Genomic DNA, 27022 nt, shown 5'->3' on the forward strand with positions numbered 1-27022 from the left:
ATCTAAAATGTGTTTCTTAAAAACCATATTTAGTTGGTCATGACAGTTTTTTAATCCATTCTGCCTATATCTGCCTTTTAATTGGAGTGTTTAAACCATTTGCATTTGATGTAATTACTGTTAAGTCATTTTGTGATTTGTTTTCATATGTCTTAGGACTTTGTTGCTCCTCTCTTTCTCCAATATTGCCTTCTTTTGTATTGTTTTTTAATGTATCATTTTAATCCCCACCTCTTTTTTTTTTTCTGTATTTTTGAACTATTTTCTTAGTGGCTGCCTTTAGAAATAGAAATAACATCTTAATTTATAATAGTCTAGTTCATATAAATATGTACTGGAGTAGTATAGAAAACTTTGCTCCTATGTAGCTCTAGTCCCTTCTCCTTCCTTTGTGCTGTTATTGTCATACCAGTTACATTTTTAAGCATTATAAGCCTGTCAAAATAGTTTTGTAATTATTTCTTTATGAAGTTTCATTTTTGTGGCAGTTGTTGATTCTTTGACACCAGCTCTGTTCTATACAATTCAATTCAGTTCTGATACTATTTAGAATTTAAGTAGATTCTACAAATTCATGGCCTAGTCCCACAAGACAGCCCTGGCTTCATGCCAGTCTCAAGTCCCCAGACCTCAGTTTTCCTACTCTTCTCTCTGACTTGGGTACAAATTCAGAGGTTCCCACAAATACCCCTGCCTTCAGGTTCAGTATGTGCTAGAACGACTCACAGAACTCAGGAAAACATTATACTTGACAATTATGGGTTTACTATAAAGGATACAACTCAGGAACAGCCAAATGAAAGAGGTGCATAGGACAAGGTAGAGTGGTGCAAAGTTCCTATTCCCCTTCTGGGTGCATCACCTTCCCAGCATATGGACACGCTCACTAACCCAGAAGCTCAATAGCCATGTTGTTCAAGAGATTTTATTGAAGTTTCATTAACTGGGTATGATTGATTAAATTATTGGCTATTGGTGATTGAAGTCAATCTCCAGCCTCTTTCACCTCCTGGAGGGCATGAAGTTGGACTGAAAATTGTAATCCAACTTTTAATCATGTGGTTGTTTCTTTGGGCAATCAGTCTCTATCCTGAAGCTGTATAGAGTCCCTGACAACTTATCTTTTCACTGTATGGATCATAATAAACTGGAAAGTTCTTAAAGAGATGGGAGTAATGGACCACCTTACCTGCCTCCTGAGAAACCTGTATGCAGGTCAAGAAGCAATAATTAGAACTGTACATGGAACAACGGACTTGTTTCAGAAGGGAAAGGAGTATGTCAAGGCTGTATTTTGTCACCCTGCTTATTTAACTTACATGCAGAATACATCATGTGAAACTCTAGGGTTGATGAAACAGAAGCTGGAATCAAGATTGCCACAAGAAATATCGATAACCTGAGATACGCAGATGATACCACCCTTATGGCAGAAAGTGAAAGAGGAACTAAAGAGCCTTTTGATGAAGGTGAAAGAGGAGAGTGAAAATGCTGGGTTGAAAATCAATATTCAAAAAACTAAGATCATGTCATCTAGTCCTACCACTTCATGGCAAATAGAAGGGGAAACAATGGAAACAGTGACTTTATTTTTTGTCCAAAATCACTGTGGATGGTAACTGCAGCTGTGAAATTAAAAGATGCTTGCTCCTTGGAGGAAAAGCTGTGACATACCTAGACAGCGTAAAAAAGAGCAGAGACATTACTTTGCTGTCAAAGGTCTGTATAGTTAAAGCTGTGGTTTTTCCAGTAGTCATGTACAGATGTGAGAGTTGGACCATAAAGAAGGCTGATCACCTAAAAGTTGATGCTTTCTAACTGTGGTGTTGGAGAAGACTCTTGAGAGTTCCTTGGACAACAAGGACATCAAACCAGTCAATCCTAAAGGAAATCAATCCTGAGTATTCATTGCAATGACTGATGCTGAAGCTGAAGTTCCAATACTTTGGCCACCTGATGTAAAGAACTGACTCATTGGAAAAGACCCTGATGCTGGGAAAGATTGAAGGCAGGAGGAGAAGGGGACGATAGAGGATGAGATGATTGGTTGGCATCACGGACTCAGTGGACATGAGTTTGAGCAAACTCTGGGATATGGTGAAGGACAAGGAAGCCTGGAGTTCTATCCATGGGGTCACAAAGAGTTAGACATAATTTAGCATCTGAACAACAATTGATAAAAGTGACTTGTGGTTGCCAAGAATTTTTTTACTGTTCTTTCACCATGAATAAGTTGAGAAACATTGCTTGGAGTAGCCTTGGAGGGTTAGATTTAGGTAGCTATAAGAACTCTTCTTATATTATATATGATAAAGCAGAGTGATTACACTTGGAGGTAGGATGATGGTTTTAAAAGGAGGAAGTACTCTGATCAGAGTAGTCTGCTTTTAACACTGCTGTTAATGAGATCTGAGACAGAGTCTCATATTAACTGAGTGAGTAGATGGCCTTTAGCAATATTGGATTGAGGAAGGAGGAGAAGATGAGAATTCATCTCAGAATGAGAGCATTTGTCCAAAATCACTGTGGATTGTAAGCGCAGCTGTGAAATTAAAAGATGCTTGCTCCTTGGAGAAAAAGCTGTGACAGACCTAGACAGCGTACAAAAGAGCACAGTCATTACTTTGCTGTCAAATGTAAATGTAAATAATACATTCATTAGACAAACGTAGTAGTTTTTGGGGGGAGTTTGAGTGCCTGTTTAAGTTATGTGGCCATAAATTTGAAGTAAGACCTGTTTTCAAAAATTTCTCCAATTAGTTCAGTTGTTTAGATCCAGATAAATTGAAGGTATATATTTAGGTTTAATAAGGACTGACCTTTTCCCTTGCTAATGTAAATTAGGAATGGTGTGGGGTCAGGACATCTTTGCATGGGAGTGATTCTCATGCTGAGTTGTGGAACCTCAGCGGGTGAAGGAAAGAAATGAGGAGGGGGGTGGTTGATGGTGAAAAGATAGTTGGCTCTGTGGTTTGCAGGACTCTGTAGTCAAACAACAGTTGTAATACCATGGAAGTAAAATGGAAGGGAAGGAAGGGGGTGATCAAAGAGTAGGATTGTGGAAATACAGTTTTCGGAGGTGGTATGGTTTTTTTGGTGAATGGATATCATTAAATATAACCATAAGAGAGGTTGGCCGAGGTGGTGTTGAGGAAAAGATGGTTGAAGTTGAAGAAGTCAAGGAACACAGAGGCCAAAGACTTAAACTGGTTTTCTGTATGTATGTTGAAATACCATGATGGCCGGCATAATGACGGAAAGAAAAGGTAGTCGTAGTCGGGTGCTAAAGTCATGACTGAATGAAGGGTGTGAGGAAAGATTTTGAGGGAGGCAGTTAACATCGCAAAGATAATGGGTGGTAACGTCTGATCGCATGGTCTTCAAAGCATCTGAAGTGGGGCTCAGTTGACGGAGAAAGTAGTACAGTGGAGATTAATGAGGACACCCTCCCCACCTGAGTCCTGAAGTGTCCTAAAGGATTATAGCAGGAAAAGGTCACCATTTGAAAGGGCTCCAGGGAGAAGTGTCTTCCAGCAATCACCAAATTTTACTTAGAACAAGAAGAAAGGGCATTCAGAGAAATTAAATATTCAGAGCAGTATGTGGATAGTATCCTAGCGAACGTGGATTATCTAAGAGGCTTGGACTTACTGTGCCTGACTGAACTTGGGTGTACAGAATTAGTTATTTATGGTAGTTTGTTGGATGAAGGTGTTGAATGAGTTAAAAACAACTCAAAACTTAGCTAGAAGGACAGGGTACCATCAGGTTGCTTTGCAGTTTTTCAGGTCAGTGTCAAGAGACTTCTTGGTGTAAAATTTTTTCAGCAGCTCAGTGATTTTTGGTAGCTTGGTGGTCTCTTTTGCTGGAATTGCAAAAGTTATATTTGTTAAATTTCTTGTCCCTTTTTGATTGACTTGGAATTCCTTATATGTTTGGTGTATTCTTAATTCCATCCTTGTCTCCCATGACCTGCCAGTTTAGTCTCCTAAAACATGGGTTTCCTAGCTGAACACTATGGCTTCTTGTCTGCTTGCTTCTTTCAGGATCGTTGAACATTGTTAATTTTCAGTCACATACACACACACATACATACATCTTATTTTTTCAAATATTTTTTCTTCACTTCTGTGTGTTGTAGGAGAGGGAATTTTGGCATATATTCAGTTCATTGTCTGATACTGTCAAAGCTAAACTTTTAAAAAGGAAAATTAATACCAACCCAAATTTCCAAAGATCCCCTGGAGAAGTTCACAGCAACCCACTCCAGTATTCTTGCCTGGAGAATCCCATGGACAGAGGAGCCTGGCAAGCTGCAATCCATAAGGTTGCAAAGAGTAGGACACAACTGAAGCAGCTTAGCACACATGTACCCTGAACATAAGCATATAGATTGAGGATTGAAATCTTAAAATATTAATTTGAATTGCTAGTAGAAAGTAACTGAAAGAAAATGGTTTATTTTGGTTTAAAATTAGTAGGATATAATCTTCATCATTTCTATTATTACTGCTTTATTGAATGTCTGTTGTACCATATAACTATTTTCAGCTTTATGATGTATGTGAAATCTTCTTGTAATTATTTAGAGATCTGCTGATTGGCTTTATAAATATTTTGCTTATTCAGCAAATATATAATGAATGCTACTATATACTAAGCACTGCTCTGGATACTTGGTATGTATTACTGAACAAGTAAAGAGACAAGCAGTCTGGTAGGAGTAGCAGTCTAATTCTACCTTTTAGTGAGGAAAAAACCCATATTCTTAGAGTATTTGCATTTTTAAAACTATTATCACTATAAAAACTGTATAAACCAGGAGGAAAAACAATCTCTAATACTAATCTGCTTTTGTTTTATTAGATTGAGGAGCTTCAGCAGGCTTTAACAGTAAAACAAAATGAAGAGCATGACCGACAGAGGAGAATAAGTAACACCCGCAAAATGATAGAAGATTTACAAAATGAACTGAAGACCACAGAAAACTGTGAGAATCTTCAACCCCAAATTGATGCCATTACAAATGATCTGAGACGAGTTCAAGATGAAAAGGCATTATGCGAAAGCGAGATAATTGATAAGCGAAAAGAGAGGGAAACTCTAGAGAAGGAGAAGAGGAGTAAGTTTTATTAAACTTAGAGTGAAGACATGTTTATAAAATGGGAGATATGTCTCTGTTGATAGACTTTTCTTCTTTCCCTGATTATGCTTAAATGTTCAGCTCTGCTTGTTGAGGAAGCTCTTTTAATACCTGTATCTGTTGTGTAATGATTTGCCACTAGCAGACCATTGTCTTAGGTCAGATTATGGCAGTTGATTTGATTCCCTAAAAGTACTTTGTTTTCTGTACTGTCACTCAGTTTTCTGTTACTTCTCAGGTCAAATTTAAGCTCTTTATTCTAGCTTTCTTCCTTGAAGCCTCTCCAGTTTCATAATTATTTTTTTTTCCTGTAGATCATATGGCTAGATCATTATTCAGAGGAGATCTTACAGTCTGTCTTCTCAGTATATATGACTAAGATCAGTTAAAAAACATTTTAAAATGTATTTAGCAAAATGCTAGGTGTATGGTTTTAAGAGAAGACAAAACTAGATAAGACAACTTCCTGATTCACTGTCAAGAGTAAGCACTCTTTAACTATTTCAGCAATTTTTTTTCTAGTGGTTTTTCATGTATCTTAATCATATTTTTGTTTCTCCATATCTTGGTTAATCAACTTTAGATATCATCTTTTAATAGTTTGTTTCTTTAGATGTGAATTTCAACTCATGACACCTCCCTTACCTATTGTTGTAATTCCTCAAGTGAGATTATTATTTTAATATTAGTAATCATATATTAATGTGACTTACTATAAATATTCTTACTCTTTTTTTGTCATTTAGCATTTGTTGATAATGCTTGAATGCATATTTATAAACTAAAAATATTGGTACTCCTAGCCTTCCTTTTTGCTTTCCTCCTTTTTTATAATCTAAATCTGTAATGTGTACTCTGGTTTTTATAGTTTAAAGGCTGAAATATATTTTATTGAGAACCATAATAAATGTTATATGTTCTGTTTATGGGTTAATTCAAACAGCTAGAAATACTAAGTATTATTTATGTTATTACAACAGTAAAACTTGTTCACAACAGAGCCAAGTAGTATATTATGACCTTATTTCCATTCATTGATAATTTTTTTTAAAGATTTTAATTTAGCATTTTTTAGAAATGCCATTTAGTTTGGCATTTCCTTAATTGGGAAAAAAAGTATCTTCAAGTTCTGAAACCTTCCATCCTCCCCCTCCCATCTAAACTGATTGTTCTCAAGGTCTGTTACATGAATGATACCTAGCACTTGTCTCACACTTTTACTGTGTTGGATAAATAGCTATTGCTGAATTCTGTGTCTTCATTTTTTTTTAATTCCTTATTTTCTAAGAGTATATCTTCAGGTAACCTCCTAGGAAGAGATACTTGAGAATTGAGTCTTTGCATCCCTGAAAAATCTTTACTTTGTTATCTCCCTTTTTTGTTGTATATAAAAATCTGGCTTGAAAACAATTTTTCTCAGAATTTTGAACACCTATTGTGATTGTTTTTTTGATAGGAAGTCTAGTGTTTTCTCATTTTGTACATGGCTTGTTTATTTTTGATAGCTTAAAGATCATCTTGTATCCCAGATGTTTGGAAATTTGGGAATGATTTGTCCACGGTGGGTCTTTTTCACTGTGCTGGATACTTGCTGAGTGGTATTTATAGCTTTTAGATCTAAGATACTCTTTTGTATTATTAATAGGTTATTTTACTAATTAAAGTTTTCAGAGATAATGCTTTGGTTATTTTCCCCCAATTTTAGGTGTAGATGATCATATTGTACGTTTTGACAATCTTATGAATCAAAAAGAAGATAAACTGAGACAGAGATATCGTGATACCTATGATGCTGTTTTATGGCTAAGAAATAACAGAGACAAATTTAAGCAAAGAGTCTGTGAGCCCATAATGCTCACGGTAAGAAATTTGTTTATCTGTTCGTTTTATTATTATAATCATTGTAGATTTTGTTGTTTTAAGAATTCTTAGTCTTATTAACACCGTAGTTTTCTATTAGTAGACTTGTGGCATCTGGTATGCTGCTGAATCTGCACCCTTTTTAAAGGGTCTTTGATAATAAACCTATGAACTGTTTCTTGATAGAAGTATGAAACTGGCAGCTTATTGACCAAGAATCATGTATAAACTTGGTTATCTGGTTCCTTTGGCAATTGCTATTTTTCGGTTATAATAGGCAATGTAGTAAATTCTGCCAAAGAGGTAGAAAACTTCTGTACATGTATGCTACTGACAAGGGGATACCTGACAGGACAAACAAGAAAATCATCTGCTACAAAAATGAAGCATTCTGAGAATTCTGCGAGTCAAAACCAGCAATTTATTGACCTCAAAAACATATGATAGGTCTTATTGGTGACCATGGGTCATCAAGAATAGGGCAAGCTGTATTTGGTAAATTATTTAATCAAATGTGGATGTGGATTTAATAGGAAGATCTCCATCTAAAATATTTAAAATAGTGAGTTGGGCTATGAGAAGGAATGAAAAAATAAAAAAAAACACCATTCTTTGCTAATGATATGTTAGACATTAAAACTTACCCCAAAACTATAAAAGGATCATTTTTACTAGATGACTCTTTCTTAACTTTGGGAAAGAATTCATTGCAGATCCTTGCAAGATCCATGACAAGTTCTATTTTCTGTAACTCCTGTTTATAATACGCTTTATTCAAAATCATTTCATATAGTTCTTTGTCTTTTATTAGAGCGTGCATTGTATTAGCAAAATTAGTAGGCATAGTACTGTGTTCTCTTTTTGCTCAAATATGTATTATTAGAATATTTTTGCCAGATCAGGAAGGGAATACCTCTTTTGGATGCAGACATTATTGTTTTTATTAATCTGGTAAGGATTGAAAGAAAACACAAGAAAAAAATATGTGACTCTTAGTATAATAAATTATAATGCAAGTATTATTTTCAACAGATTTTTTATTAAAATGCCAGCCTCAAAATACTGTCATCTTCTTGTCACTTGATTTCCTGATAGTAGTCAGTCACCAAGTCAGATTATTAGCTGGCATGTATTTACTTTTTAAATTACATTTGAGTCTGAGATAAAGGGAGATACTCTGTTATTTTATCCTTTCCTGGAACAACCTTGTACCTTTCCTACCACCTGCTTCTAGCGGTATCCTGCCCACACTTAACTCTACCTCCAAAGGCCTTAAAGTGTTGCCACAGGTTTCTATTTACTAATATAAGGGGGCATTTATTATACATTCATGAATTTTAAAACAGATTACAGGATAGATATTAGAAAGGTTTCATTTTTTAAAACTAGCGAAACAGGAGTCTGCCATTAACTACCAGAACATCTTGGAGTGCTACACCTCCAATGGGTACCTGTCTGTGTCTTAGTACTTTGTGAAGACGTTGCTTTGAAGAACTTTGCCAAATATTTTCTTCACCAATCTTATAAGGAATAAGAGCTCACTAAAAAGCTGATCAAGGTGTGAAACCAACAGGGTGGCCAAATCTTCCTTCAGGATATCAGCAATGGAGTGTGTATACACTTGGAAAAAATTGTCAATTACTACAGGAAATGCAGGAACTGACCAGTGACAAAAATGACCCCTACTTATGTGGCTTCTTTGAGATTCATTACCTAAACAAGCAGGTGAAATTCATCCAAGAGTTGGATGTCCATATAACCAACTTACAGAATGTGTGGGCCCCAGAGTCTAATATGGCAGAAAATCTCTGATAAGTGTGTCCTGGGGGAGAATGAGAGCTAAGTCCTAGGTTAGCATATCTATTAAAAAAAAATTTCCTTTGGTGATATTGGGGTTACTTTATCCACTTTGTTTTTTTTCATTTGTTCCATTCCTTCCAACAAAGTAGTTTGATACCAAAAAATTTGTGGAACAATAGACATCTAATGTCTATAGCATTTATGTCTGTGTAACAATATTTTATATGGCTGTGATTTTTTTTTCTGTTTGCTTGTGTATCAGTTTTCCCATGTTTCTATACTGATTGATATTCTGTCATTTCAAGTAATACTGACCGACAATTTATGTGACAAACACGGTACTAATTTTTTAATATTATTTCTTTTAACCCACTTTTAGTCCCATGAAATATAAACTGTTTTACTCTACCCATTTTACAGATGAAGTAACTAAAGCCTTCAGAGATTTAGGTGGTACTTGATCAAGATCAGGATAGGAATGGAAGTGACATCTGTTGGATCCTAGAGCCCTGGCTCTTGAGCTATTGATATCTTAGTATTTTCCATAGCACTGAGCCTCACATGCAGAAATGTCTATTAGTCAGTATTTTTAAAATAAGTGATTAAGTTTATGCTCTTGTAGTATAAACGTAAGGTTTCTCTTGAAAGCACTAATGAGTGAGTGAGTGAAGTTGCTCAGTCATATCCGACTCTTTGTGACCCCATGGACTATAGCCTACCAGGCTCCTCTGTCCATGAGATTTTCCAGGCAAGAATACTGGAGTGGGTTGCCATTTCCTTCTCCAGAAGATCTTCCCAACCCAGGGATTGAATCCAGGTCTCCTACATTGTAGGCAGAGTCACAATTAAACCATTGCAAGTTTTTTTCATTAGTCTCAAAATTTTATTTAGGCCTTTGTGTTTATACTAATTAGTTTTTGCCATGGATAGTATGAATTTCTCTTAAAGACAATATGCATTAGGTGCTGTTAAAGTCTTAGCTTTTGCTTTACTATGTATGGACAGTAAATTAAATAGCTGTTTTAAGATGTTGACTCTTCAATACCAAACTTCTTTAATCTTTTTTCTCAAGGATTGACTTTTAACCTAATTAAATAAATCTAAGTTAGATACAGTTACATTCTAGTAATCAGTTTGGGTTTCATGAAAATCAGCTTTTCTTTTTGTTTTGTTTAGATAAATATGAAAGATAATAAAAATGCCAAATACATTGAAAATCATATTCCATCAAATGACCTGAGAGCTTTTGTGTTTGAAAATCAAGAAGATATGGAGGTTTTCCTCAAAGAGGCAAGTACTAACCAGCATAATATTTTAACTCACTTCACACTTATTTTCCAGTGCTTGAGTTTTTAACTTCAATCTGGAGCAAAAAATGATAATGACCTATTTTACCAGCAATAACTCTTATGTAAAATCATTCAAATTCACTAATTTCTTTTTTGTGCCATTACTGAGGATTGAATTTGTTTTACAAAAGGACAAACAGCCCATAATTCCATCTGTAACATATTTTGAAATTATGATTTGGAATTAATATGAAGTAATTCTGTCACATTAAGAAAAAGAAGCATCTTAATGATAAGCCTTTGGTCTTGGACATCCTTTTTGGAAATGTATTGGAATGAACTCAGTTTTTCTTTGGAGAGGGAAATAATATAGTATTGCTTCTTATTATAAATAAAACATTTGCACTTGCCTGATGGTTCAGTGGGTAAGACTGCACTTCCAGTGCAGGGAGTACAGGTTCAGTCCCTGGTTGGCGAATTGAGGTCCCATGGGCTGCATGGTGCACCCAAATAAATAAAACTTTAAAAAGAGTGAGAATCCTATGTCTGACTAGAAAAACACCACTGACCAAGAATCTAAGCCACTAGAAACCAGCGTGGCTTTGTTAAGAGCGTAGACTCAACAGACAGGCTGCCAAACTTTGAATTCTGGCTTTGCTGCTGTTTTCAAAAACTCAGTGCTTTGTATCTTAATTTCTTCACTGTAAAATGGAGATAATATCTACTTCAAAATATGGTCATGATGATTAAATAAATTATTAAATGAAAAAGTTAAGAGCAGTGTTAGGTACTGTAGTTTTCACTGTATAATATTAATATATATTGTGAGCTATGTATGTTACTATCTTGTCAGTAAGATTTCTTTTTCGTTTTGCAATATGCCTTCTATTTTTTAAAAAACCATGGAAAGATGAACTTTTTCTAGTAAGTCTAAGTAAGGACAGCACCCTGAATCAGCTTAAGTGGTCCTCTGTTTCTCTGGTACTCAAGTTACTGGAAAAAATCTTTACTTTCTTTGACTTTCACTATATTGACCTCCTTCTGGTTTGGGAGTTGGCAAGGAATATGAATATATGATGACCAGATAAAAAGGCTGAATCTACAGAAGTATGAAATGGACTCCAAAAAGTTAAGCATTTGTGTAGTTAGAGCTATTTAAGTCTAAACAGTTGGGTTCTTGACCTGATGTCACTGAAAAAGTAGTTTACTTGGATTACAAGTCTGTGAGACATGGCACAGTGTGAAGGGCCTGGAGTCAGGTGTAATTAGATGATTTCTGTTTTGTAAATGACCAGCTTAGCCTACACTGAGTAACTGGATTTGCCTCAAAAACTCATGCTTCCTCTGTGCTAAGAATTTGAATCATATAATAAGACATTTGTGTCCACCTCTTTTGTGACCCCATGACTGTAGCCACCAGGCTCCTCTGTTCATGGGATTTCCCAGGCAAGAATACTGGAGTGGGTTGCCATTCCCTTCTCTAGGAGATCTTCCCAACCAAGGGATCAAACCTGTATCTCCTGCATTGGCAGGTGCATTCTTTTACCACTGAACCACCAGGGAAGCCCCAATAATATGACATAGGTTCCAGCAAATTTGACCTTTTATTTTTCTTGTATTATGAGAACTATCCATTGTATCTCATTATTAGGACTAGAACTGCTTGCATGTGTGATTTTTTGTGTGTGTATATTTTAAATTATGAAGTTTATTGTATGTAATCTCCTCCTGTAATTATGTCTTCCAAAATACCATTTCCCATCCTTTGGTAACTTACAAACCAGTTGCTCAACTGTGTTGTTGTTCAGTCACTCAATTGTGTCAGACTCTTTGTGAACCCATGAACTGCAGCACACCAGGCTTCCCTGTCCTTCACTGTTTGCCAGAGTTTGCTTAAACCCATTTCCATTGAGTCAGTGATGCCATCCAGCCATCTCATCCTCTGTGGTCCCTTTCTCCTACAGCATTCAATCTTTCCCAGCATCAGGGTTTTTCCTGTGAGTCAGCTCTTCCTATCAGGTGGCCAGAGTATTGGAGTTTCAGCTTCAGCATCAGTCCCTCCAGTGAATGTTCAGGACTGATTTCCTTTAGGATTGTCTGGTTTGATCTTGCAGTCTAAGGGACTCTCAAGAGTCTTCTCCAACACCACAGTTCAAAGGCATCAGTTCTTTGGCACTCAGCCTTTTTTATTGTCCAGCTCTCACATCCGTACATGGCTACTGGAAAAACCAGAGCTTTGACTATATGGACCTTTGTCATCAAAGTAATGTCTTTGCTTTTCATTACACTGTCTAGCTTTGTCATAGCTTTTCTACCAGGGAGCAAGCGTCTTTTAATTTCATGGCTGCAGTCACCATTTTCAGTGATTTTGGAGCCCAAGAAAATAAAATCTGTCTCTGTTTTTGTTGTTTCCCATCTATTTGCCATGAAATGATGGTATTAGATGCCATGATCTTAGTTTTTTGAATGTTGAATTTTAAGCCAGCTTTTTCATTCTCCTCTTTCACCTTCATCAAGAGGCTCTTTAATTCCTCTTCGCTTTCTGCCATTAAGGTGGTGTCATCTTCATATCTTTATTGATATTTCTCCCAGCAATCTTGATTTCAGGTTATGCCTTATGCAGCCTGACATTTTGCATCAGGTACTCTGCATAGGGGTTAGATAAGTGGGGTGACAGCATTACAGCCTTGATGTACTCCTTTCCCAATTTTGAACCATTCTGTTGTTCCATATCTGGTTCTCACTATTGCTTGACCTGCATACAGGTTTCACAGGAGTCAGGCAAGGCAGTCTGGTATTCCCATCTCTTGAAAAATTTTCCACAGTTTGTTGTGATCCACACAGTCAGAGGCTTCAGCATAGTTGGTGAAGCAGTAGATATTTTTCTGGAACTCTCTTGCTTTTTCTATGATCCAGTGGATGTTGGCAGTTTGATCTCTGGTTTCTTTGCTTTTTCTAAATCCAGCTTGTTGTACATCTGGAAGTTCTTGGTTCATATACTGTTGAAGCCTACCTTGAAGGATTTTGAGCATTACCTTGCAAGCATGTGAAATGAGTGCAATTGTGCAGTAGTTTGAACATTATTTGGACTTGCCTTTTTTGGGGATTGGAATGAAAACTGACCTTTTCGAGTCCTGTGGCCACTGCTGAGTTTTCCAGATTTGCTGCCATATTGAGTGCAGCACTTTAACAGCGTCATCCTTTCGGCTTTGAAATAGCTTAGCTGGAATTCCATCACCTCCACTAGCTTTGTTCGTAATGATGCTTCCTAAAGCACATTTGACTTCGCACTCCAGGATGGCTAGCTCTAGGTGAGTGATCACACCATCGTGGTTATCTGGGTCATGAAGATCTTTTTTGTACAGTTCTTCTTTGTACTCTTGTCTGTGTGTCTGACTCTGCAACCTCATGGACTGTACAGTCCATGGAATTCTCCAGGGCAGAATACTGGAGTGGGTAGCCGTTCCCTTCTCCAAGGGATCTTCCCAGGTCATCCACATTGCAAGTAGATTATTTACCAGCTGAACCACACGGGAAGCCCATGTTCTTGCCACCTCTTCTTAATATCTTCTGCTTCTGTTAGGTCTATACTGTTTCTGTCCTTTTTTGTGCCCATCTTTGCATGAAATGTTCCCTTGCTATCTCCAGTTTTCTTGAAGAGATCTCTAATCTTTCCCATTCTATTGTTTTCCTCTGTTTCTTTGCATTGTTCACTTAAAAGGCTTTCTTATCTCTCCTTACTGTTCTTTGGAACTCTGCATTCAGATGGGTTTATCTTTGCCTTTCTCCTTTGCCTTTCACTTCTCTTCTTTACTCAGCTATTTGTAAGGCCTCCTCAGACAACCATTTGTCTTCTTGCATTTCTTTTTCTTTGGGATGGTTTTGGTCACCACCTCTATACAGTGTGACGAACCTCCGTCTATAGTTCTTCAGGCAGGAGACTGCCTGCCTGAAGATCTAATCCCTTCCATCTGTTTGTCACTTCTACTGTATAATCATAAGGAATTTGATTTAGGAAGTACTTGAGTGGCCTAGTGGTTTCCCTATGTTTTTCAGTTTAAGTCTGAATTTTGCAATAAGGAGTTCATGATGTGCGCCACAGTTAGCTCCTTGTTTTGTTTTTGCTGACTGTATAGAGCTTCTCCATCTTCGGCTACAAAGAATATAAACAGTCTGATTTCTATATTGACCATCTGGTGATGTCCATGTGTAGAGTCTTCTCTTGTGTTGTTGGAAGAAGGCGTTTGCTATGACCAGTGTGTTCTCTTGGTAAAACTGTTAGCTTTTGCCCTGCTTCATTTTGTATTCCAGGACCAAACTTGCCTGTTACTCTAGTTATCTCTCGACTTCCTACTTTTGCATTCTAGTCCCCTATGATGAAAAGGACATCTTTTTTTTTTTTTTTTTTTGGTGTTCTAGAAGGTCTTGTAGATCTTCAGCTTAGGCTTCTTCGGCATTAGTGGTTGGGGCATAGACTTGGATTACTGTGGTATTGAATGGTTTGCCTTGCAGACAAACAGATCATTTTGTCATTTTTGAGATTGCACCCAAGTACTGCATTTCAGTCTCTTTTTTTGACTGTGAGGGCCACTCCGTTCTTTCTAAGGGATTCTTGCTCACAGTAGTAGATATAATGTTCATCTGAATTAAATTTGCTCATTCCTGTCCATTTTAGTTCAGATTTCTAAAATGTCGATGTTCATTCTTGCCATCTTCTGTTTGACCACTTCCAATTTACCTTGATTCATGGAGCTAACATTCCAGGTTTCTATGTAATACTGTTCTTTAGAGCAGCGGACTTTACTTTCACCACCAGACACATCCACAACTGGGCATAGTTTCCACTTTGGCTCAGCTTCTTCATTCCTTCTGAAGCTATTTCTCTCCTCTTCTCCAAACTGGAGAACAACTATTCCAAAGAAGTTCTGAGTCACTGCTGCAAAAGTTCTAGGCCCCACAACAGACTTCCCAACCTGGGGATCCAGCAAAGGGATTGAGAACCCCCAGGGAATTTGACTTTGAAGGACAGTGAGATTTGATTACAGACTTCCATAGGACTGGGAAACAGAGACACTTGGAGGACACAAGCAAAATCTTGTGCACACCAGGACCCAGGAAAAAGGAGTGGTGATGCCACAAGAGGCTGAGGCAGACTTAACCTATGTGTGTTTGGGAGCCTGGCAGAGGCGTAGGTCAATGGTGGCCTACCGCTGGGTTGGGGGCTCTGACTGCAACATTCCTGGGAGGCAGGGCATGCTGGCATAAGTCCTTTTGAAGGAGGTTGTCATTACTGCCATTATTCCTACCATAGTTTGCCCTCAGGCCACAATACAGGGAGGGAACACAGCCCCACCAGTCATGACTTATATAGTGTCAGTTGCTCAGTTGTGTCTGACTCTTTGCAACTGCATGGTCTGTCCACGGAATTCTCCAGGCAAGGATACCGGAGTGGGTTGCCATTCCCTTCTCCAGGGGATCTTCCTGACCCAGAGATCGAACCTGGGTCTCCTGAATTGTGGGCAGATTCTTTACCATATGAACTACCAGTGAAGTCCAAATAAATGAAGAAGAAAAAGCACTTCCTCATATAGTAGAATACCAACTAATAAATACAGAAAGAACAATTAGAATCATTAATGGTTCTTAAACCTATTAGGTAGTTCCATGAACAACAGAGTATTTTTAAAGTCTCTCCACATACATAATTACAAACAGAAAAGTAGTTGACAGATCTTTTTGTTCTTTTTCAATCATTTACCTCTTTATTGTGCTTCACTACATTGTCTAGCTCTTCTAGGACAATGCTGAAAAAAAAGTGGTAAGATTTGATATCTCTACTTGTTCCCAAGCGTAGGGGGAAGCACTTAATAATCCACAATTAAGTACTGTGTCTGCCATATGCTTATCATAGATGCCCTTTATCACATTGAGGAAGTTTCCTTCTGTTCCTAGTTAGCTGAAAATTCTGAGATAATCTTATGGCTTTTGTACTGTATTCTGACAATACAGTAAGTTAGACTGATGTAGCATTCAAAGTCAACCAATTTCCTGGGATAAACTTGACTGGGTCGGGTATAGTGTTTATATATTGCTAGATTCTGTTTACTAATATTTTGTTAAGGATTTTTGTATATGTGTTCAGGAGGGATATTGTAGTGTTTTTGTCAGGATTATACTGGAATCATAAAATGACTTGGGAAGTATCCCGTCCTTCTGTGTTCTGAAAAGGAGTCTTGGTGTTACTGCTTCTTTATCTGTTTGATAGACTTTATCAGTGAAAATAATAAAAGAAATGTACTTTCTGTGAAAACACATAGCTCTTAATATCACCACACTAAAAAGGTTTTTTTTGAGTACCATTAAATATCCAGTGAGTGTTCAATTTTTTGATCATCCCATGAATGCCAGTAAGAATAATATCATAACTTTAAAAATCTTCATTGAAAGTATATGGTAATTAAAGTAGTATTTTATTTTCCTTATATTAAGGTTCGTGACAATAAAAAATTAAGAGTAAATGCTGTTATTGCCCCTAAGAATTCATACGCAGACAAAGCGCCTTCAAGATCTTTGAATGACCTGAAGTAAGTCTTAAAATAGTATTAGAACTAAGCTGTTTTTTTGAATATTGAATCATCATTTATCTCTTATTAAATATATTTAAATTATCTCTTTGTCACACAAATATATTTGTTATAGGCTGTATTATTCCCTTTTAGGATCTCTTCTTAAGTCTAAAAAGGCAAAATCTAGGCCCAGGAACAGATTGTGGCATTCTTAGTATATGATGGTGATTTTTCAAATCATTGGAATAATATTGGACTATTTAGTGAGCTCTTAAAATAGTTGGTTAGTTATTGGGGAAATAGAAGGATAAATCACTTCATAATGTAAAAGTAATTTCCAGAAGGATCAAATGGAAATACTACAGTTATAAAACCTACTACAAGTAAATAAACTCTTAACTCTGTATAAAAGCAATGGTAGAAACCACAAAAGAAGAGATTAATAGTTTGTAATTATAAATATTAAACTTATCAGGAAATAAAATCACTTAAGTGACTAACTTCCTGTACCATCATTCATTTATATTTTATTTATTGTTTATTCACTTGTCAACTATGAGATTTTTTTTTAATGCTGTTTTAAGAAGGAAATCCTAAAAGTTGCTTTTCCTTTCAGACAGTATGGATTTTTCTCTTACTTGCGAGAGTTGTTTGATGCCCCTGACCCTGTCATGAGTTACCTTTGCTGCCAGTATCACATTCATGAAGTTCCTGTAGGAACTGAAAGAACCAGAGAAAAAATTGAACGGGTAAGAAAATACTGCATCAGTCAGTACCAAAAATGTAGTTTCGTTAAAACTTCTTAAAGGCAAGGAAACTTGTGAGAAATTTAAAGAAACGTGTCATTGTTTTTAACTAAACAGGAATTACCTGGATATTTTACATTTCTAATATTACATAGGACAATGAATGTTGACTAATACTTTATGACAGTAAGGATGTGGAGTTACCTAAATAAATACTTAATACCTATAGGGTAACTAAATTAAAGCCTGAAAAGAGACACCTGACTCTCTTATTGAATTCTGCTTTGCTTGACAGACATTTGTTCAAACATTAATGGTTTATTCATTTAATTCTTGTATTCTAGATTATTTTTCAGACAGATTATACTTGAGGATGGTAGGCTAGGATATAGAACTGTTCTGGTAAGCCCTCCCCTTAAAGTTCCATTTAAGATTATCTCATAAGTGAATGACCACTCTTAAGAGGATCTCCTTCTATTATCTGACTGAGCCACCTAAACTCTTAGCTTCCTGTGTTCTGCCGATGCTGCTTCGAGTTTTCTTCTCCTTACCAATAGTCTCCAAGACTCCAAACCACCTTCAGTGCTTTAATCATAGGCAGAAACAGTGAAGAAGTCTTTCTAGAACAGGTTTTTCCATAATACTAAGTTACCATGTTAATACTGCTTGTATGCATTTACAGACCTAACTGCTATTTATAATACTGAATTTATTAGAGAATGTGTTTTAAGTTTTTAACAGCCAGTCTACAAGTATCCCTAGAATATTCATTTGTAGTCTGGCGCTTTTGTATACCTCATTAACAAAAGATAGAAATGGGGCCCTATTACTAACCCATTTTGCGAAGACAAGCAAATTATTAAGTTGCATATCATATTATGGTGATCATTTGGGGAAACCAAAAAAATAGAACTCTCCATGTGTGTGTACCCCTCTTTAATACGCATTGATGGGGTTTAAAAAAAGACAATATACACAGACCTTCCAATTTCTGTCATAACTTCAAGGGTAGGTAGGGTGCTACCTCTTAAGGTTAGGATAGTAGGCATTCTTTACTATTGCAGAAAGACTAGAAAATTTGCTAAGGGCTTTCATAGCTTTACTCTGGTGCAAAAAGGGATAGTACTGCACTTGGAAAATCCTTTCACTTTTTGAACAGTTCTTCAAGTTGAAATATTTTTACATGCTTTACTTTTTAACATTCTGTTTAGGTCACCTAGAGAGCTTTAACTCTACTGTCTCTACTAGAAAAAAGAACATGGTACATAGAAAAGCAAAGTCAGACACCTAGTAAAGCCCTTAACATTGTCTTGGCCATCTTTCAGAAAATACAAACCTGCACTGAGGAAATTTACTATCTAAACATTTCATGTCTACCTCCTAACAACAATGGTCATATTTTCTCCCTTAGAAAAAAATAACATTCTTTAGTGTAAGTTTTGCTTTATTATCAAATTCTGACATTTTAGACTCTGTAAATGATTATTTTCATGACACGTGGTGGGTAGGCTAGCGTCATGTGGGCTCTCCTTTCATTTCAAATTACTGAACATTTGTGGATGCCAGTTTATACCCTGTTAAGCTAAGTATGCTTAAATATGTCATATCTCGTCACTTAGACTGTAAACTTCTGCAGAGAAACAAGCCACAAGAATACTGGTAGTAAACCTTTAGAGACTGAAAAAAACTACATTAAAGCCTATTCTTTATAAATATACAGAATGTTACGATGTTTAGAATGTGCGTAGTTTATGAAACTCCTTAATAAATTCTTGAGAGAAAAACTCTCCCCCAAAATGCAAAAAGAAGTCTTTGAAATCCTTGAAAAGTATGTGCATTAACTATTCCCCAAATATATAGGAATTAAATATAAGAGTATGTATCTTTGAACAATATAACTAAGGGGAAGGGAGAGTAAATGTATTAGTTGAGATAAGCGACTTCATTCTGCTGGGCAACTGACTCCCCAAAAGTACACCTACTTGGGAGAGATTGTATAGTGAAGTAGAAGTGTAGCCAACTTTGGTAGTTGTTTCAGTTTTCTCCCAGTTCTCTTCCTTAGTGTTATTTTCAGATAATAACCTGAAATTTATCACTCACCTTTTTAGAGATGTTGGATTACATTTCTTTTAAACAATGAAAATAAATCTAATATATTTTGATCTAAAATTCACTTGATCTGTACTTTTAATTCTTTAGTCCTTTTTTTTTTTTAATGTTGTAATTATTCTTGTGCTTAGTTGCTCAGTCATGTCTGACTCTTTGTGACTCCATGTACTGTAACTCACTTAGGCTTCTCATGGGGATTCTCCAGGCAAGAATACTAGAGTGGGTTGCCACACCCTCCTCCAGGAGATCTTCCCAACCCAGGGATCAAACCCAGCTCTCCTGCATTGCAAGCAGATTCTTTACGGCTGAGCCACCTGGGAAGCCCCATCTGATGATTCTTAGATGTCTACTAAATGTTTATTTTACATTATAGGTAATACAGGAAACCCGATTAAAACAAATTTATACAGCAGAAGAAAAGTATGTGGTGAAAACTTCTTTTTATTCAAACAAAGTCATTTCAAGTAACACATCCCTAAAAGTAGCTCAGTTTCTCACAGTCACCGTGGATCTAGAGCAAAGACGACACTTAGAAGAACAGCTAAAGGTTGGTCATTTTTTATTTTACAGTTGATTTACAGTGTTGTGTTAGTTTCTGGTATGCAGCAACCTGAGTCAGTTATATTCTTTTTCATTGTGGTTTGATACAGGATATTGAATATAATTCCCTGTGCTATACAGTAGGACCTTCTTGTTTATCCATTCTGTATATAATAGTTTGCATCTGTTAATCCCAAACCCTAATCCATCTGACCCTACCTCACCCTTTAGCTTGGCAACTAGAAATCTGTTCTCTGCATCCAAGTCTGGTTAAGAAATTTGTGTCACATTTTAGATTGTGCATATAAGTGATATGGTATTTGTTTTTCTGACTTACTTAACCTAGTATATTGTTGTAGATAGCATTACTTCATTCTTTTATGGCTAAGTAGTATTTCATTGAATATACCATTCATTGAATATGCCAAAGGTACACTGAATGTACCGTTCTTTATCCATTCACCTGTTGATGGACATTTAGATTGTATCCATGTCTTGGCTGTTGTAAATAGTGCTGCTGTGAACATTGGGGTGCATGTTTCTTTTCAAATTATAGTTTTGTCTGGATATATGCCCAGGAGTGGAATTGCTGGACTGTATGGTAACTATTTTTAGTTTTTTGAGGAACCTCCATACTATTTTCCATGATGGCTGAACCAGTTTACATTCTCACCAACAGTGTAGGAGGGTTCCCCTTTCTGTGCACCCTCTCCAGCATTTATTATTTGTTTACTTTTTAAAATGATGGCCACTCTGGGTGGTATGAGGCAGTACTCTGTTGTGGTTTTGATTTGCATTTCTCTAATATTATTAGGAATGTGGAGCATTTTTTCATGTGCCTATTGGCCATTTGTTTCTCTTCTTTGGATAAATATCTATTTAAGTCTTCTGCTTATTTAGTGTTTGGATTGTTTGTGTTTATGTTACTGAGCTGTTTAGTATATTTTGGAAATTAATTAAGTCCTTCTCAGTCACATCCTTTGCAAATATTTTTTCCCAGTCCATAGGTTGTCTTTTTGTTTATGGTTTCCTTTACTGTGTAAAACTTGTAAGTTTGATTAAGTCCATTTGTGTGTTTTTTTTTTTTTGCTTTTATTTGTGTTGTCTTGGGAGATTGACTTAAGAAAACATTGGTATGATTTATGTCAGAGAATTATGGTGTTAACGTCTTCTATTGAAGTTAAAGATTGGTTATTTTGATTTGAGTATTTAAAAAGAATATTAACTCAGTTTATAATACTTTAGTCTGTTTTACTAACAATGTTGCGTATTCCATAGGAAATTAATAGAAAATTGCAAGCAGTAGACTCAGGATTGATTGCCTTACATGAGACAAACAAGCATCTGGAACACAAAGATAATGAACTTAGACAAAAGAAGAAGGAGCTTCTTGAAAGGAAAACCAAGAAAAGACAACTGGAACAAAAAATTAGTTCCAAACTAGGAAGGTATCTTTCAGCCCATTCTGGGCTAGGGGGTTGGGAGGGTGATACAGATGCACTATAAGGATATTATTAATTATATATACCTTGTAATAACAACACAGTTCCCACCAGCATGCTGTATAGAGTTTCTCAAACTCAAACCCTTCTACCCAAAACACAGGACAAAGCAGGGGGGATCTTAAGTGTTGTGTATTTTTCTGTTTCTTGATCAGCTGTTTTCATCCCTGGAACCCATTCTATTCTTCAAAATTATTGAGGACCTTGAAGTTTTGTTTATATGGATTATATCTATTGATATTTACCAAATTAGAAATTAAATTCATTATATGTTAACAAAAAATATTTATGAGAAACAATTTTCCAAACAAAATACATTTAGTAAGAAGAGGGACATTATTTTTACATTTGTAAATCTCTTTAGATGAAGTTAGTTGTTTTTTCATAAGTGCTTCTGCATTCACTTGGTTGTGAGATGTTTTGGTTGAAGTATATGAAGAAAATCTGGCCCCACATATATATGCAAATGGAGAAGGGAGGACTTGTCAGCATACGTATTCTCTAATGTTACATCAAAACTTGGCAGAGTATGGTTTGTTAACGTTTAACTGCAACATGGAATCTAAAATCATTAGTGAAGGAATGTACTCTTACATTACCATAAGTGCATCTTTTACCCATGAATGACTTTGTTACATTATGCTAGGTTACTGTGAGATCCCAGGCAGTTGTTCTCAGAGCTGATTGTAAGTTTTGTTTTGAACTTAGATGTTTTGTAGAAACTTGGAATATATAAGATCAGATAAAAGCTGTTATAGGGTGTTCAGTCTAGGGGAGAGGAAAGTGATTTCCAGTTTCAAAGTTTTTCCATGCCCATTTCAGGACACAATGCAGACCTTTTTTGGTGATTGTTCTTTTGTGCTTCTTTCCTATAGAATAAAGATACAGGTATTAAAGACATAATAAATGACAGCTTGAGTACTGTATAAATTTACCTTGATTTAATAGTGTTTCTAAACACATACATTGAATATTTAAAATGCTTTTTAAAAATTTTTGGTTTTTTTTTTTTTTTTCCCAAGCAAATTGCCTGTTAACTTTTAAAAGTCAGTAGTGTATGTACCTTGGTTGCTTAAAAGAAGATGAGTCTTAACTGCCTAGAATGCTTTTCTACATAAATCTTTTATCTTCAGTCATCCACAAGTCAACCTTTTACTGTTGTTGGACTGCTGTATTGAACTCATTGTCTGAAACTAAACTTTCTCCTGGTAATGTTGAATTTTGTAGTGAAATAACCTTTCATATCCATTGTCCTCCTGGCTGTCTCATATCTACAGTTACTCTGGAATACTGCAGTGGTGACCTGTTAGTGGTCTCCCCATGACTCATCTCCTCCATCCGGTGCATACAGAATACTGTCATCAAGTTTATCATCTTTTCATGTTCCTGCCCCCTTCAAAATATCTGTGGTGGCTTCCTACCTTTACTGTATGAAATTTAAATATTGCTTTCCTTTAGATTGTCCTTCACGTTTTTCAAAATCGTCTTGCACTCCATGCGTTCTAATTTTCTCCCTCTCTGCCCCAACACACTCTTCACTCACCATTCAGTCCACTCTCTACAGCATCCACTGAACTTGTTTATTCTTGTTTTTATTGCTTCCATCTTTGATTTTTCTCTGTAGTGGAAAGAACTTGGTCTTTGATGTCAAACACATCTTACAACTTAATATCTGTAATGTTAGGTAACTTAAGTAAACTTCTCAGCCTTCGTGTCTCCATATTAAAAAGCAGAGTATTAACTTTTAGAATTGTACTGTCTTTTCATCATTATTATTTTACCTATTAGATTGCCACAGTTAAGCTCCTTAAGGGAAGGGACTGTTTTTATAAACAATGCTTATCACTTATGGACCAGACACTATACTAAGTGTGTTGCATAATTTGCCTTTTTTTAATCTTCACCAAAGCCCTGCAGAAGTGCTATTATTATTTACAGTTTATAGATGAGGAAACCAAAGCTTAGAAGAGTAGCTTGTTCAGTTATACTGCTCATTGGTGGCAAAGAGGAATTTTAAACCCAACTTTCTGACTCTAGATCCTATACCATTAGCACTAGCATTGCTACATAGACCACAAAGCAGCAGGAAACCTGAGAATGTGGGCTCAGTCCTTGTGTTTTCTCTGATTTCTACATCATTATGCATTTCATACAGTTTAAAGCTGATGGAACAGGATACTTGCAATCTTGAAGAGGAAGAACGAAAAGCAAGTACCAAAATCAAAGAAATAAATGTTCAAAAAGCAAAACTTGTTACTGAATTAACAAACCTGATAAAGGTAATAAGACATTTTCATTTTAGTCATTTTTTTGTTGTTGGAAGTCAATAGTAAAATCTTAGCAAGAGGTTTTTATAGGTAATTTCAGCTTTCTCTGTTTGACATTTCTCTTTATAGATCAGTAAATTGATTAAAAGTACTCATTAAGCTAAATTGTTTTATTCCAAATGACTCAAAGGAGAACTATTTAAGATTGAAGTATCAATCACATTAGAAAAATGTTAAGAAACTATATTGTTGTAAAATAAAACTCATAGAGGTTTTTATTCCTAGAATTGTACTGCTTTACATATACAAAAAGTAGATTTAATTCTTCAAAATACTACAGTGATCTCTGAGAAGAACAAATTAGAATCAGATTATATGGCAACCTCAGCACAGCTACGTATCACAGAGGTAACATTTTTGCTTTTATTTTGGGACTTCAGTTTGAAAACTGTATATACATGTGTGTGTGTATATATATATATATATCATGCCTTGCAGTGTGCAGTTTTGGGTATGCTGTTTAATTTACAGATTTCATGCACTTTGCTGATTAGGAAGTAATATTTGAAACCCTTTGTGTACATTTTTTATTATTACCACCCTCCCCCATTTAAATAACAAATAGAGTACCTGATTTAGTCATTTGAAAACCAAAATCTTACCATGTCTGCTTTCTTAGCCGATACAAATTATAGTTAGTACTATTGCCAAGAAGCAACTAGTAGCTTTTATTGCAGTTTGTGTCCCCTAAACTACAGATGAGTTCCAGTCAACACTCAGAATGGCCTTAGTGTGTGATCCTGGTGATTTCTGTTCTGATAAATACTGAAATTGTTAATGATAAATATTGAAAAGGGGAAGGACAGGGGGTGATGTACTAAGTTAACAAATTCCAAAGAAGAACAAGCAACAAAATGAGGTCGTAAGAGTGACATAGTTTTTGAGTCTTTCAAATCCTTTCCCAAAAATAGAAGAGCAACTGAGGTACTATGACGACGTAACAGCAAGCCCACGGACAATGTATACAACAGACTCAAAGATGTCCCTGTAGGTGTACTGCAGTATATTCTCAGACTCATCGTCCAGGATTAGCATGAGGTTAGGTTAAGGGCTTAGTCCTTAATAAAACTGCCCTTCAGATGCCACCTGCACTTCTGACCAACTGGTGACTGATTCAAGGGTTCTCATGGCTCCCCCAAGTTCAATAATTGAGTGGCTCACAGAACTGAAGAAAAGGCTGTTCTCAACAATTACAGTTTTATTATATAAACAATACAAATCCCTACTAGTCAAGAGGCATATAGGGCGGGGAGGGTCCTGCACGCAGTTTCTGTGCCCTTTTCTGGTGAAATAATTTGTTGCTCTCCTAGCACATCAGTGTTTAGAATTTTTACCAGGTTCCATTACCTAGGCATGACTGATTTGATCATTGGCCATATGGTTAAACTCGGTCTCTAGCCCTTCTCTCTGCAGTTTAAAAGACTGGGTGGGGATAATAAGAAGACTCAAAGCCCCAACCCTTTAGTCACATGATTTGTCTTTCTGGCATTGACTTCCCCCATCCTGAGTCACTCCTTAGCATAAACTCAGACACTCCTATCACTCAGAAAATTCCTAGGATTTTAGGTCTTCCTCCTAAGAACCAGGGACAAACATCAGTCAAGTTCTGTGTTTTACAACACCCAGTCAGCAGCAGCATCAAAACTGGTATGGTATTAGAAAGTATGTGGTAAGAAACAGAGGGAAAGCTCAAAGAATCCAAAAATTAAGTCACCAGCAGGTTCTCATCTTTTAAGAAAAGAGGCCCCATTTGGTGTGGAAAGCTGAGCAGACCAATTTCAGAGCAGCTGAAACTGGGAGGTGACTTTTAGATTCCAGAAAGGTCAGGTGGTGCTGGGGTGATTCAGGTCCTGTGAACTAGCAACTCACGTGAAACTGCCTTGCAGAACAAAGTTGCTTACTGAGGAGAACTAGAACTACTGGGCAGGCTAAGGAGACAGCAAGCATGTGTTATGTGGGCAGAAGGCTGACACGGTAGCTAAAGGCACAACACTCTTAAACACAGAAGAAGGGAGACAATGTAAGTAAAACAATATGTTTGCTGACTGTCCTATAGGTACTATTAGGAAATAAAAGGATACTACCTCAGATTAGATGCTTTGGGAGAGGGAAATGAGGGAGAATTTCAATATTGTTTATAGTAGAACTGAACTGAGTATGTCAAAGATACTCAGGCCACAAGGATATAAGATACTTGAGCGTAAATACTTTTTCAAATAAAAAATGGAAGGATGTTTAGCATACTTCTACATACATAATCAGAATAAAGACTTCTACACCTGCTGCCTTCCCTAACCTGACAGGGGAGTCTCCTATCCATATTGTTAGTAGCAGCAGAAACAGTAATATTTTTGAGTTGAGCTGATTACTCTGGAGAGTAGAAAGGTTCTTAATTATACTGTCCAGGGAAATAATCTCATTAGCTACTTGTCACACTAGGTTTTCTTACCTGGACATACACACAAACTCCCTCTCTGAAAGGTGTTTCCATACTAATCTTCTTGACTGTATTTTCTATTTCCTCCGCAATATTTTATATCATTGTTTCTCTTTTTTTATATGTTAATCTGAAAGTTAGTAAATGCTTTTTATTTATAATTGTCTTATCAACCCTTTTGTAGGGTTCTCTCCTTTCTTGCACTGTGTTTTGGTAAGTGCTTGTTACTGACTGATCATAGTCACAACTATGCATTTTAAATTGTCAAGAATGATGAGTGAAAGATACAGAGAAGAGTAAGTCTATATAGTAGTTCATTTTGTCTTTCATTTGCTCTTTTTTCTTCTCATGTTTTCTGTCACTTACCCACACTTGCTCTTATCTATTCCTCTTGCTGGTCTTCATTTGAAACAAAGGGAAATCATTTCCTTCCTTCTTTTCTTCCCCTCACCCCACTTTGGGGTTTGTCTTTTACCCTGATCATGAAAAACAAATTCATACACAAAAAAGATTGACACAGAATTTCAGTAGGGGTTGTGTTCATGAAGGAACCTAACGGATAACTAAACACCATTGAGTTTAATTAATAACTTCCTCAAATTATTGGAGGGCAAATAGCGGAAGAGGGATCCAAACCCATTAAACATTTCCAGAGGTATGTCATTACCATCTGGACTATTTTTACAAGTTAATAAGCTGACTG

General features: G+C 36.3%; 1 protein-coding gene across 3 annotated transcripts in view; it reads left to right on the forward strand.

Annotated features, from left to right (window-relative positions):
* SMC5 (structural maintenance of chromosomes 5) overlaps window positions 1–27022 on the forward strand; it is a 99934-nt gene that overhangs the window by 61027 nt on the left and 11885 nt on the right. For all 3 annotated transcript variants that reach the window (XM_006080616.4, XM_006080615.4, XM_044939949.2), the window contains exons 9-17: window positions 4867–5122; window positions 6849–7003; window positions 9980–10093; window positions 16582–16676; window positions 17275–17407; window positions 19887–20060; window positions 21332–21501; window positions 23711–23834; window positions 24108–24230. In XM_006080616.4, coding sequence (XP_006080678.2) covers window positions 4867–5122; window positions 6849–7003; window positions 9980–10093; window positions 16582–16676; window positions 17275–17407; window positions 19887–20060; window positions 21332–21501; window positions 23711–23834; window positions 24108–24230 — 1344 coding nt within the window. The remainder of the gene's footprint in view (window positions 1–4866; window positions 5123–6848; window positions 7004–9979; window positions 10094–16581; window positions 16677–17274; window positions 17408–19886; window positions 20061–21331; window positions 21502–23710; window positions 23835–24107; window positions 24231–27022) is intronic.

This window comes from Bubalus bubalis, chromosome 3, assembly GCF_019923935.1.
Source record: "Bubalus bubalis isolate 160015118507 breed Murrah chromosome 3, NDDB_SH_1, whole genome shotgun sequence".
Classification (NCBI taxonomy): domain Eukaryota; kingdom Metazoa; phylum Chordata; class Mammalia; order Artiodactyla; family Bovidae; genus Bubalus; species Bubalus bubalis.